Consider the following 14,160-nt stretch of genomic DNA (forward strand, 5'->3'; position numbering starts at 1 on the left):
TTCTTGTGCTCCATCCACCAATTACAATACAGGAGCCACGTTAGCTTGAACTAATCAGTGTTTGGCACGATGTCACGTCACTTCCGCATGCAGAAGTCAACTCGTGTCGCAACTCTCGGATTCCTCGGCGTTGGGAAAGGCTCTGAACCACTGTCGTTTAATCTGATTTGTTTTGTCTTGATAGACCAAGATACACTACTAGATGTGTAAACATTTAAACAGCTTTACGTTCTACAGTATTTACTCTCGAACAGTGTCAGTTTGACGTGATAATCCCCCAGCAATATTTGACGACGGCAACTATTATCGATGGACAGGAACGTTGTTTTGAAGAACTACTGCTTTGAAAGCTCGAGACTCGGAGGAACCAATCTGTTTTAAACACGGACAAGCCCGCCGTTTATTTTAAACGGAAGTGAGAACTGAGAGTCAAAACCCAAGAGTTCAGCACTCTCTTGTTTAAGCTTTCAGTAATACTCTGGGATAAAACCGCGTTTCTGAAATCAACCGTTTCCGGTTTTTAAGGCGTCAATAGCCGAGTATTTAGTTTCGTTTTAAATCCTGGCGATCATTATGTCTTCTGAATAACAATTTCCAATGGATTGTTTTATTACAGCGTGCGTTTAAAATACCGAGTACATCACAACGCCAAACAGAGGTACGTGCTTGTCTTTCAAACTCTAAATCGACTGCTATCAAGTAACTAATTTTCGATGTTGAACGTATAGAAATGTTAGACACTCATATAACCATATAATGGCAGTATTAAATTACATAATTTCCTTTTAGTTCTGATTGTCATCAACTCAATTTGACAAGTATGGTATGCGCACACATTTTTGTCTATTTGTTTCATTGTTTAGGTCCATTACCTGCCTATATTGCTATATATTTAGGAGAAACGAGATATTTATAAAAATAAATATTACAATATTTATTAATTCCAATAGATTTTGAAACCTCAGGTGTGGCGTTGTGTGTTTGTTGGGGGGAGTTTCTAAAGGATAACCTGAATGGCAAGAACAACTTATGCCACATAGTTTACTGGTGAACTCAAAGTAACACGTCATGTCTGGAAGTTTATTCACAGAATCAATTCTTCTTAAGTAATTTAGTTTCGCTTTGTGTTTTTGACACCTCCTTTATTATTTCACAGTCGTTAATAAAAAGGAGATTTAAAAACATCAATTATTCTCTCTCTCTCTCTCTCTCTCTCTCTCTCTCTCTCTCACACACACACACACACACACACACACACACACACACGAAGAATTGATGCTGTTTGGTCTTTGTGTTCCCAGACTTGATGATGTTGAGACCAGCACTCTGTGGTTTGTGTCTAACCATCACTTACATGACTCCTTGTTCTTCTATTCACTGCAGATTGTTCCTAATGACATTGGCTGTATGTTTTGGGTCATTGTCGACATGCAACTTTGGTCAGGTAGGCCAGACTTTCATTTGCAAATAAGTACTGAGATGTGTAGAAAATGTGGTGAGGTGAGGGAAGACATGCAGGTAGTTGGGTTGAAATAGGGCAGATGTAGAGGACTGAGGGGTGTGGAGACAGATGATCTGCTGTGGCGACCCCTAATGGGAGCAGCTGAAAGAAGAAGAAGAGGAAATGTCTGAGTGAAATACAAGCCACCAGATTAGACCAAGAGAGATATATATATATATATATATATATATATATATATATATATATATATATATCTCAAAATGAGAGAGAATATTCACTGTCATTTGACACTACCTCTTCGAAGATGGGACAAAGATTTTAGCACTTGTTTATGAAAGAACATTTAACATATACTTATTGATTAAATTTCTGTGGGTGAAACTAAATGTTTACAAATAGTTTAGAATATTGCAATAGCTGGCAATAGCTGAATATTAATGTGTAAAATGTCTGTGGAAGACTTAACTGTAGCCAATGTAATCCAATTGAAATGTGTACAGAGTAGCTTAATAATGCAGTACACCACATTTTGGTTGTACAGTACTTTTTTTTTTGTACTTCTTGAACAGTCTCAACCCTATCAGTGTCCAATTCCAAAACAAATCTGAACAGGCACTGTGAAAATTAAGCAGAAGTTTAAGGGTCTCATTTAAGGACCCAATCACGGCAGCATTTGAAAACAAGATCGATCTGAATACTATTTGACTACCATAGACGAGTGTCAAATGATTTGGGAACTGCAGAGATGGGAGTAGTACAGCTTATTAATTAAAATAGTTAAACCCACTTAATTCAGTGTAATGGGTTGAAATGTAGCCCTATGGCTGTGTTTTTTTTCTTGTAGACTGTTCCCATAGAGCAGTAACCAATATATTGATTGTTCCTTGCAGGTACTGGGTGTAGAGAAGGTATATGAACCAGAATGAGAAAATATAGACAAATCTCTGAACCAATATCTAAAATGTTGTAGATCATATGAAGACTACAGTCTGTTTCTTTTATTTATTTCTGATCTTGGAATAGCCTTGACTTTCCTTTTTGCCCCACATCTTGTGCAATAGCGAAATAACAAAATGGTACTTGATATACCTCAACTCATTTACCAGTTCCTTCCTTGTTGACCTGCTTAGGAGCTCTTGACGAAAATGTGTTAATTCCTGGAAGTAAATTTTAACCTTTTTCCTGTATGTTGTAGTGTCTGTGAGTCCAAAGACACTGAAACAGAGCACCCAGCATGCTCCACCCTCCACTCATGAAATGCCGCTCGTGCACGCACCTGCTGCCACAAACAAATACACTAAATATTTTATACATTATGATGGTGTAAATTGCTTTGTTTTAATAAATTATGTACTGTAATTTGTTAAATTATTATATAATTACAGTATACTACCCCATACCGATCACTATTCTTTAAGATTCCTGGGTCAGCTAGGTCATGTGGCGATATAATAACACATCATGTAACACTTCGGAAAAAAACATAAACAGACTTCTTAAATAATAATTTTCTTTTAAATTCAGTCTTATATGTTCTTATATAGTAAATTAAAGCTGAAATAGGTTTCTAATAATTTAAGATTATCTTTTATTAAATTAAAATAGATACCCTGACTTACCTAAAGTAATATTTTTTGCATTTAGTTCTTTAACAGCTTAGTTGCAGTTCTTCGGGGCATGAAATGCAGTTTTGTTTTTACTTGATCTCACACAAATTAAATGATTAAATTACACATATTGGCTTGTAAATATGATTAAATTGGGTGGGAGTAAAGTGCATTTGTGCACTTACATATGCTCTTATAGTAATTTATATATGCCCTAATATTGATAGATACAATATATTATGTGAGTATGCTTTCATACAGCACATTATCTTAAACCTACTTGAAAAAAATAATCCATATTGAAAATTCCAATAGGGTGGGTTTATAAATGACTGTGCATATTTGAGAAAATATACTTTTATATCTTCCCAACCTTTAATCTAATATATTTTTTATTCAAGCGGTAAACATGAGAAATGCACCTTGAGAGGAATCAGGTTCAGAAATAGATCCCAGCCTCTCCTGTCATCTACATTACAATGTGTCATCTACAATTATATAATATAAATTCAAACAGTATTGATTTTTTTAAGAATTTTCATATGAACATAAGGCATTTTTTATTTCATTAGACCTTTTTGATTATATAGCTTTGTATTACAACATTGATTTGATGAGATTTGTAGTATCCAAGTGAAGTTATTTAGTGTATAAAGAATGAGTTTTAAGATATTCCTCTGAACCTCATGTCACGTCTATCTCTAGAGGTCTAGATTTTCCTCAGCATTCGCCAGGTATATTAATGACTAATTTGTCCCTGGTTCAGAATGAGTACAATGCAATTTAATCTACAAATCTGTTTTTTTTTTTTTTTTATTATTATCCAAACATACATAAAGGTTTTTTTTTTTTTTTTTTTTTTAAATCGTACAATGTATGGTAGAACACATAAGTTATGGTATAAACATTAGTTTCTAAGAAAAAATTTCGAGTTCTTATCATGGCTGGAGAGAACAGTTCAAAAGACAAAGTAAAATGTGCAGCTGAATAATTTGCCACACAGGGCTAATGTTTTGTCATTGGTTACAATTAGACAAATAACTTTTGGTTAAGTAAAAGATAAACTTAACATGAGTGATCCTTAGTGACTTTATTATTAGCAGAGAAATATAAACATATATAGTAAAAGAGAATGAAGTTTCAGAAATCATTGACTGTAAACACACTTTGCCATGTCATCCACAAATTCATGTTAAATCTCAATCATGCAAAAAAGAAGGCATGCATAAACATGACCCAGAAATGCTTTATCCTCTCTGGGCCAAAGCTCAGCATCTCCAGCACCACCACTCTGAACACTGGGGCCCCTCAAATTTGTTTGTTGACTTTAGGAGAGCACAGAGCAGTCATTCTCCACTGATCATTGAAAGATCCTCTGTGGCGATCTTCAAGAGCACCAAATTCTTTGGTGTTAATCTGGCTTAGAACTTCACCTGGTCACTCAACACCAGCTCCATCACCAAGAAAGCCTAGCAGCATCTCTACTTACTGAGAACGCTGGGGAAAGCCTATCTCCCTCCCCCTACCCATACCACGTTCTACGAGATACAGAGAGGCCTGGGTTTTGGAACTGCACCGTCTCTGATTGCAAGATGTTCGCAGAGGATACGGGGAGAGAGATTCCAATGATTTTCTTCGGCTGTCCCCACATTTACATTTACATTTACATTTGCGGCATTTGGCAGACGCCCTTATCCAGAGCGACTTACAACTGAGCAGGGGAGGGTCTTAGCTTTGCTCAAGGGCCCAGCAGTGGCAGCTTGGTGGGATTTGAACCTGTGATCTTCTGATCCAAAGCCCAATGCCTTAACCACTTAGCTACCACCTCCCATGGTAGTTACACATTTACACCACGCACTGCATCCACAAAGATATTTGCATAGTGGACGACCCCACACAGCTCTTAAACACGCTCTTCAACCCTCTATCACCAGGAAAGCGCGTATAAAGCATTCAAGCCCTGAACTCCAGACTGTGCAACAGTCTTTTCTCGCTCAAGCCATCAGGCTCCTCAACACACAGAACTGAACTAGAACTGAAACTCACATGCACACTCACTCAACTGTGTTACTGAGCTGCTACAAATCTGAACTCACACACACACACATTTCAATTTACACACATCCTTTTCTTCAGCACTAACAATTGTATATTATTATTTTATTATAACTATATTATAACTGTTTACCTGCTGTTTTGCACATTTACTCGATTGCTGCTGTTGCTGTTTTGCACAACTTTTTGCATTTTATTTACAAGTACACTCTTGTTTACAGATCTAATTTTTGAACACATTATACAGTAGGTTTCCTGGCGTACTGGTCTTTTGTCTTGAGATGATGCCAAACAGTGGCAAACATGTTCTCCCAACTTCTTTTTAAATGATAAATCTTCTCAGTTTCAAGTAGGGCTTGATTTATTTTAGTAATCAAATATTCTAACAATTATATCAATTAATTGAATAATCTAATAAGAGGTACTTTTTCTTTATTAAAGAGCCATGCTAAACAAGAGAGAAAAAATAAGACAAGTCTCTTCAAATGAACAGGTAATTTGTTTTTCTTAAAAAAAAAAAAAAAAGTTATTGCTGAAATTGCATACAAGAATATGAAAACTGCATTTAATTGCCATATTACATCAAAATACATATGTAGTTGCGTTTAAATGCACATTGGCTGCACAGTGTAGGTTATCATAAACTATTACTTTAATGAAACTCATAATTATTCTTACTCATATATTTATTTATTAAATCTTGCAGAGTATTGTGACTAGGAATGCACCGAAATGAAAATTCTTGGCTGAAACCGAAAACCGAAAAAGAGGAAAGCAAGGCCGAAAACCAAAAGAAATTTTGCCAATAATTGTTACCATTGCATTTATGGCTATGACTGTGTACTAACCTTACTAAAATCAAGGCATTTCCATTGCATAAATTAATATTAAAGTTTCAAAGAATAAATCAATTACAAATTATGAAAATATTTATTTATAGCACATTGCAATAATGCACAGGATAAAATAAATTAAAATTCAAACTTAAATGTTTAACTTAAATGCACTCATGTGTACATTGAATAATAATGTACAGGCCCTCTGGCCTGCTGAAAGGTTGTACAATTAAATATGTTCTTTCATAAAAACAAAGTGCATTCAGAACAAGTGCAACTGCTTAAAGATACAACAATACAACACTATCACTGGGAAACTTCCTGCCTTTTCAAAAACGTCCGCCACAGACGGAGTGCGCATGCTCGGAGGGGTTTTGCTTTTCTCTGTGCCGCGTTTCTCTCATATTCAGTATAGCGATCGGATGTTTGGATTTCAGGTGATGAATTAAACCCGACGAGGAGAAAGTCTTTGCTGACGCACCCCCATTTTGAAATTTCGGCATTACGTGTTTTGCAAATCGCTATCTGTGGGTCTTTCTCAGATATACTGAAATACGTCCACACCGCAGACATGTTGTTTTAGTCAAGCACGTGCAGGCCGCGGTTTCTGTTTGCGTCATCACAACAAACTGTTTCGGCCGTGTTTTGTTGATGAAAGTCTTTCGGCTGAAAACCGAAAATGCACTTTTGGGCCATTTTCGGCCGAAAATTTTCGGTGGCCGAATATTCGGTGCATCCCTAATTGTGACGTGTTATTCTTCTCTCCGGAAAAGCTGCTAGAAATTTTCCACAAACTAAATCCATGTATTTATTGCCAGCTTCAAAAAGTGCTCCACTACCTACTACCCACTGCAGTGGGACTTTTTGAACGCACTAATATATAAATAAAAATATTAAAAAAAACTATTTAAAATTACTTCAAAAACAGTAACCACATTGTATTGTGATTTATTTATGTTTTAGTTTGAAATTATTCCAAAGTTTGGAAACGTTCTGCCGTTTTGTTTCTTCTGTGTTACCCGTCCAGAGCGCGCCAGAGTTTAACAGGTGATGCATCAGTAATAATGGTCAAATTAATTTGCCTTTGAAAACTTCCTTACTTGAAAATTTGATTACAAAAATTTTTACAGTAGGAATGGCTACAGCCCTAGTTTAAACATTTGATGTTCTTTTAAAAATTTAACATAAGTTAAGAGACTTGTAAATCATTACCTTCTGTTTTTATGAACATTGTACCCAGCATCCCAATTTTTGGAATTTGTGTTCTACTTGTGTAATAGCACAAACACCATGCTTAAATATTATTTTAGTAAAGTACTCCATTTGCAGTTTTACTTGAGTAGAAGTACAATAATACATACTTTGGAATGACCTTAAATATCAAAAGTAAAAGTACTAATCTATGAGAATTATATTTAAATAATTTAAGCAATTAAGTGCTCCATTACTCATTCTCAGTTGTACCTACAATAAATGCTAGTTGGGAACTTAAATGCTGACTTTGAATGAACTGAATATTTTTCATTGTATTAAGAAAAGTTTTTAGTTCAAAACCATATCTCAGGTAATAAATAGCAGCTGTCTGACTGAACCAGCTTTACCTTCTTAGAACTGATTGACACATGGTGGCCAAATTGATAATTACCCAGTTTACCCAGCACAATGTACTTTAATGTAAATTTTGCAAAGTTTGGTTAATCCTGGAACTTATTAAAAAGGTTTTGCATATTATGCAAAATCTTTTTAATATGTTTTTTAATATTTTTTAGCTTTGACTATTCACATTTTCAGGGATCCTCAGTGAGTCTGTAGCCAAACCTAGCATTCATGTTTCATGATGATAGCTTAATGTTAACCCTCTGAAATTCTTGCTGAAATCTTTTTGACAGATGCGATCTTATTAATTAGGTCAACATACAAAAAAATCTAGTATGGCACGCTGATGAACTATACCATATTTCTAAACAAAATCCATACCAAATATGATCATTTTAATAGTAGCTTTTGAAAACACACAATAAGTTGCACAGGATTATATCTAATGGCATTTTCTCCAGAATGAGCAGCTCGATTGCCTGGTGTCTTTAACGACTATGTGCATATGCTTAAAATAATATGCACATTATATGCACATAATTTCAAAGAATAACAATGTTGGGTACTATGATACTTACTAATTGTATCAATGTATTGCAATACACTTGTGGTGTTATAGGGGCAAAGCTGGCACAGGTTTCATGGTATTGGTAGGTTCATGGGGTTAGGCTAAGCAGTGTCATTTAAGATGTAATTCATGCAAATGCAGAGCTCACTGTAATTATTTCAGGAGAAAATGTTGAAACGAGAAAGATGGACAGTACAGCAAAAAGAGAAACTTCTTGAGTTATGAAGTGAAAATTAGTGTTTGCTTGACATTTTATCATCAAGGCATGTCATGATCAAAATGAACACTACAGATTGTTATTGTTTGCTGCTAGCTACCATTACCAAAAGAAGTCAGGTCTGAATATGTCACTACACCGTTCATTTTAAGGTGGAAAAATTTTATCAAAAGAAGACGTTTCTAGCAATTACAACAGGGTTCCATAATTTTCTTAAATTGAATTTCAATAAGATTTTTATTTGATTAATATTAAAGCATGTATGATGAAGTATAATATAAATGAGTCCATTCATGATCGTGAAAGTTTATTTTTTCATTATGATTTTTTTTCTGTGTTTGAACACTGTCATAAAAATTCTGGACTTCAACCTTGTTACATCTGTATCAAACTGTACTCCACATTGTTTTGTGCATAAGGCAAGGCTAAACTGGAATTGAGAACAGCTAATGGTGTTTGTCTATTGTGGGAATATGGTGCAACGTGTTTGTTTTTGTTTGTGGGAGAGAACCTTGGCATGAGGTACATTCTATACTATTCTTCGTGCATGTTTGTATCAGCACAAGCCAGCTGAAAATAAGGAAATAAGAGATGCTTTGCTTTTCACAGCAAGATACACAAATATGGGCATTGTCTATCTGAGACAGAAGAAAACTGGGAAATTCACATAATTCAAGACTAACATTTAAATAACGTTTGCACATGTGGTGTTTTATTTATTTTTTTTGTTTTGTTGTTTGGCAAGTGACGTATTATGACGGTGCAAATACTTTCGGTCTTGTTGAATTCCTCGCAACCGGTTGGGTGACATTGTTTATGCTTGCTTTAAAGTGAGCTAAGCTATTACTACCAAGGTTTTAGTCTGTTTTACTCTGAGAGCATAGGTCAGTCGTAAAGCGAGTATTACATGCATTTCTTTTTTCCATTTCAATATGTGATGCCGCAGCTGATTTGCTTTGCTGTTGTTTGTTTATCCGATTTTGAGTCTACTTTTTAAACTTGTATTTGTGATTTCACATTAGTTGTATATGTATACTTTTTAAATATTAGTATGCTGTTAAATAGTATAGGAATTAATTCTATGAGCATTATTCTCCTAGTAACTGCCTGAGTAAATGCAACTGCAAAGTAAATATCCCACATACCACACAGAGGTGTATTGTTCACTTTTAACCAGAGTCAATAATGACTACAGTGCAGATGCTACCCTCACAAATGTCCTGCTTCCTTAACTAGGCATACAACAGCATGTAACTTGCTTTTAGATTTTTTTAATCTGAGTCAACACAGAACTAATATGTGAGGCAGACTTACACAAAGAAACTGTATAAATTGCACTGTGTAGCAGCCTATCAGTCAAAAAAAAAACAATAGAACAAAAGCAGATCTTTGGTTAGATGGCAGGAGGATGAAGTGTGTGTGTGTGTGTGTGTGTGTGTGTGTGTGTGTGTGTGTGTGTGTGTGTTTGGGGGGGGGGTAGATACAACATGTGGTGTAAATGTTCAAGACAGAGGGAAATGAGACCCTGATTTTCTCATCTTTTCTAAATATTCACTGCAGTGTTTTGTGATCAGAGATAGCTGAGGACTGATGGTGTTGAACACTGAGCTGGAAACTATAAACAGCATTCATACAGTGCCCTCCACTAACTTTTACACCCTTGGTAAATATAAGCAAAGAAGGCTGTGCAATGATATTTATTGCGTTATTGTTTTAACCTTTTGTTTTTTGTTGAAAAATTAACATAAGAATTCTGGCCAAGTCTTAAGAATATAAGAAAACTGAAGACAATCAAGATTTGATTTGATCTGGAATGTCTTAATTGTTGCACTGATGGCATTTTCAATGCCATGTACAGGCATTTTTAAAAGCTTTTGCTGTTTATTATAGCCACTTACTATTTTATAAAATTTTCTCCACATATCACAGCTATATTTCTTGGTCTTACACCTTGTAATTAATGAGTGAGGGAATTTCTACGATGTGTTACCTTACATTTATCCCTCTCTAAACAAGGTCATGGTTAAACAATTGGTTGTGACGCCAATATATTTTACAAACACAGAAAATAAAATAAAAAGACAATACAGCCTCCTTAAATTTAAAGTTTAAAGCAGTGCTGCAACTAACAATTAATTTCATAATCAATTAATCAGATCTTTTTTTTCTACAGTTTAGTCTATTAATCAGATTGAAAAAAAAAAAGTTATTTAATGAGTTGATTTCTGATTATAACTACAGTATAGAAGACCTTATTTCGGGTTATTTATGTATAAAAGTGCACTTAAAAAAAAATGCAAAAGCCACATATTATCTTTAAAAACATTTTAAAACTTATAGTGGCTTCTTGTTGAAGAGTGCACGAGAGATTTCTCCTTTGAACAAATTCCCTCATGCTGGGATGTTTGTTTCTGTTAAAAACAAACAAACAAAAAAAAAGGTAAAGCAGTTTGTGTAATTTGATGTAAAATTTTGTAAATTTTATGTAAATAATTAGTTTTTTTTAAAGGAAAAAATATGCACTGGTATACAAATGCATAGTCATTCGCTGAAAACCACAAAAATGTAATAATTTGCTGCTGCTGTTATTTGCTGCTTATAGATTTATTGTTTGGTTGCATCGCTTTAATTAAATCCATCACTATGTTTGGAGCGAGGGGATTGCTAAGTTAGTAAACAAACAGTTTGCACAATAGCAAACTAAGAAAACTGCCATTCGGCCTGGTTTGTGAAGGGAGGGCATCATGTTCGGCTTCGGAATTTCACAGAACATGTTGGAATCCATGTTTTCCTTAATGAACCGCAGCCCCTGTCCATGTTAATGATGCTACCACCACCATGCTTGACTGTAAGCATTGACTACTCTAAAATGTATCCAAGTTTAATTTCTATAGTATTGGTCCCAAGCCCGGCTAAATGGGGAGGGTTGCGCTAGGAAGGGCATTCAGCGTAAAAATGTGCCAAATCAAACATGCGGATCATGAATACGGATTAGCCGCTGTGGCGACCCCTAATGGGAGAAGCCGAAATAAATATTGTCCCTTGAGAACATATAAGAAAATGATTGCTGGAAGGGTGTAAGTGGTGTACTTAATTTTGTGAGATACTGTGTTGAACAATTTTGAAATAATGTCTAAACCATGCTACCAGAACACCTTTTCCACAAAATGAATTAAGCATTTAAAAAAAAAACAATATTATTTTGCAGAAAACACTGATCAAAATTAGAGAACAACAATAACTGTAGCATGGAAAATAATTACAACAAAATTTTCTGAAGGTTACAACAGTCAGCAATTAGTAGGAAGTGTACAGGCCTCTGCTCTGAATGACTTCAGCACATCTGCGGCCACAGGACAGCACTAGTCTCTCACACTGCTCTGGTGTGATTTTGGTCCACTCTTCTTTCAGTCTCCTCTACAGTTCGGTGACTGTAGTGGGTTTCTTGGCCATAACTTTGTCACCAAGGATTTTCCAGAGGTTCTCTATTGGGTTGAGATCAGGACTCTGGGCATTCCATGTCATTCTTTTAATGTTTTCTGTTTCAAGGAACTGCTTTACCCGTTTTGCTGTGTGACATGGAGCGTTGTCCTGCATGAACACTGCAGGCTGATTGGGTGATGAACGCAGGGAAGGAACCATATTTTGTTGAAGAATGTTCTGATAAACATTTGCATTCACTCTGCCATGTAGCTGTATAAGAGGCCCAACTCCTGCTGCAGAAAACATGCCTCAAACCATGACACTTCCTCCTCCACTTTTCACTGACTTCTTTACACACTTTGGGTTCAGTCTTTCTCCAGTTTGTCGCCAAACATAATGTTTCCCATCGGACCCAAATAAATTAAACTTGCTTTCATTACTGAAGTGAACTTTGGACCAGTTCTCCTCTGTCCACACAACATGCTCCTCAGCAAAGCTTAGTCTAGCCTTTTGATTCTTTCTGCTAATGAGAGGTTTGGTCACTGCAGAGTGGGCTTTCATTTCAAATGCTCTTAAACGTCGAGACACTGTATGATGAGACAGATCCTTACCCTGTTCAGCGCTGAACTGGTGAGCAATTCCAGCTGCAGTGTGGAAACGATTGCCCATTGAGACCCTCCGCAGTATACTGTCCTCTCTTGTATTTGTCTTCCGTGGACAACCAGCCTTCTTGGCGGACTTGAATGAGTTTGTGATGTTGGTAAAGAGTCAATATTCTTTGAATCACAGATTTGAAACGACCAACTTGTCTTGTTATGGCTGATAGGGTCATCCCTTTGGCCTTCATCTGGGCAACCTGCTGCCGGAGGCTTTCAGTCACTTTAGAACGGCCCACCATCTTGCAGAGTCAATGAAACTGGAGGTTAGGCTGCCAGTTAAATAAGGGTTGACAGATAATCAAGGAAATTAGCACCAGGTGCCAGATTAACACCAATAACTGGGAGGTATCTGAAAGTGTTCTCTAATTTTGATCAGTGTGTTTGATCAAATGCCTTAGTTATTTTGTGGAAAAGGTGTTCTAGTAGCATGGTATAGACAGGACAAAAACTCCTTCAACTGTTGAGCAGTGAAGATGACATTATTTCAGAATTGTTCAATTGTTTATAAATTGTTCTCTAATTTTGATCGCCAGTGTGTGTGTATATACAGTGAGGGAAAATAAGTATTTGAACACACTGCTATTTTGCAAGTTCTCCCACTTAGAAATCATGAAGGGGTCTGAAAATGTCATCGTAGGTGCATGTCCACTGTGAGAGACATAATCTAAAAAAAAAAAAAATCCAGAAATCACAATATATGATTTTTAAACTATTTATTTTTATGATACAGCTGCAAATAAGTATTTGAACACCTGTCTATCAGCTAGAATTCTGACCCTCAAAGACCTGTTAGTCTGCCTTTAAAATGTCCACCTCCACTACATTTATTATCCTAAATTAGATGCACCTGTTTGAGGTTGTTAGCTGCATAAAGACACCTGTCCACCCCATACAATCAGTAAGAATCCAACTACTAACATGGCCAAGACCAAAGAGCTGTCCAAAGACACTAGAGACAAAATTGTACACCTCCACAAGGCTGGAAAGGGCTACGGGAAATTGCCAAGCAGCTTGGTGAAAAAAGGTCCACTGTTGGAGCAATCATTAGAAAATGGAAGAAGCCAAACATGACTGTCAATCTCCCTCGGACTGGGGCTCCATGCAAGATCTCACTTTGTGGGGTCTCACTGATCCTAAGGAAGGTGAGAAATCCACCCAGAACTACACAGGAGAAGCTGGTCAATGACCTGAAAAGAGCTGGGACCACCGTTTCCAAAGTTAGTGTTGGTAATACACTAAGACATTATGGTTTGAAATCATGCATGGCACGGAAGGTTCCCCTGCTTAAACCAACACATGTCCTTGCACGTCTTAAGTTTGCCAATGACCATTTGGATGATCCAGAGGAGTCATGGGAGAAAGTCATGTGGTCAGATGAGACCAAAATAGAACTTTTGGGTCATAATTCCACTAAACGTGTTTGGAGGAAGAAGAATGATGAGTACCATCCCAAGAACACCATCCCTACTGTGAAGCATGGGGGTGGTAGCATCATGCTTTGGGGGGTGGGTTTCTGCACATGGGACAGGGCGACTGCACTGTATTAATTAGAGGATGACCAGGGCCATGTATTGCGAGATTTTGGGGAACAACCTCCTTCCCTCAGTTAGAGCATTGAAGATGGGTCAAGGCTGGGTCTTCCAACATGACAATGACCCGAAGCACACAGCCAGGATTACCAAGGAGTGGCTCTGTAAGAAGCATATCAAGGTTCTGGCGTGGCCTAGCCAGTCTCCA

The 14,160-nt window shown here is 36.5% G+C and overlaps 1 protein-coding gene and 1 long non-coding RNA gene across 5 annotated transcripts in view; both read left to right on the top strand.

Moving 5' to 3' along the window:
* The first annotated feature begins 72 nt into the window (after positions 1 to 72).
* Positions 73 to 14,160, top strand: part of rapgef6 (Rap guanine nucleotide exchange factor (GEF) 6) — a 147,111-nt gene continuing 133,023 nt past the window's right edge. For all 4 annotated transcript variants that reach the window (XM_046867185.1, XM_046867190.1, XM_046867187.1 and 1 more), the window contains exons 1-2: positions 73 to 658; positions 1,384 to 1,444. Coding sequence is in view for 2 of the 4 variants with exons in the window: in XM_046867187.1 (XP_046723143.1) it covers positions 1,394 to 1,444 (51 nt within the window). In the remaining 2 variants the exon portion in view is untranslated. The remainder of the gene's footprint in view (positions 659 to 1,383; positions 1,445 to 14,160) is intronic.
* Positions 4,489 to 5,981, top strand: LOC124397619. The gene is made up of 3 exons (XR_006927942.1): positions 4,489 to 5,473; positions 5,566 to 5,617; positions 5,831 to 5,981. It is a non-coding gene; the product is annotated as an uncharacterized LOC124397619 (long non-coding RNA).

This window comes from Silurus meridionalis, chromosome 15 (genome assembly GCF_014805685.1).
Source record: "Silurus meridionalis isolate SWU-2019-XX chromosome 15, ASM1480568v1, whole genome shotgun sequence".
NCBI classification, from domain to species: domain Eukaryota; kingdom Metazoa; phylum Chordata; class Actinopteri; order Siluriformes; family Siluridae; genus Silurus; species Silurus meridionalis.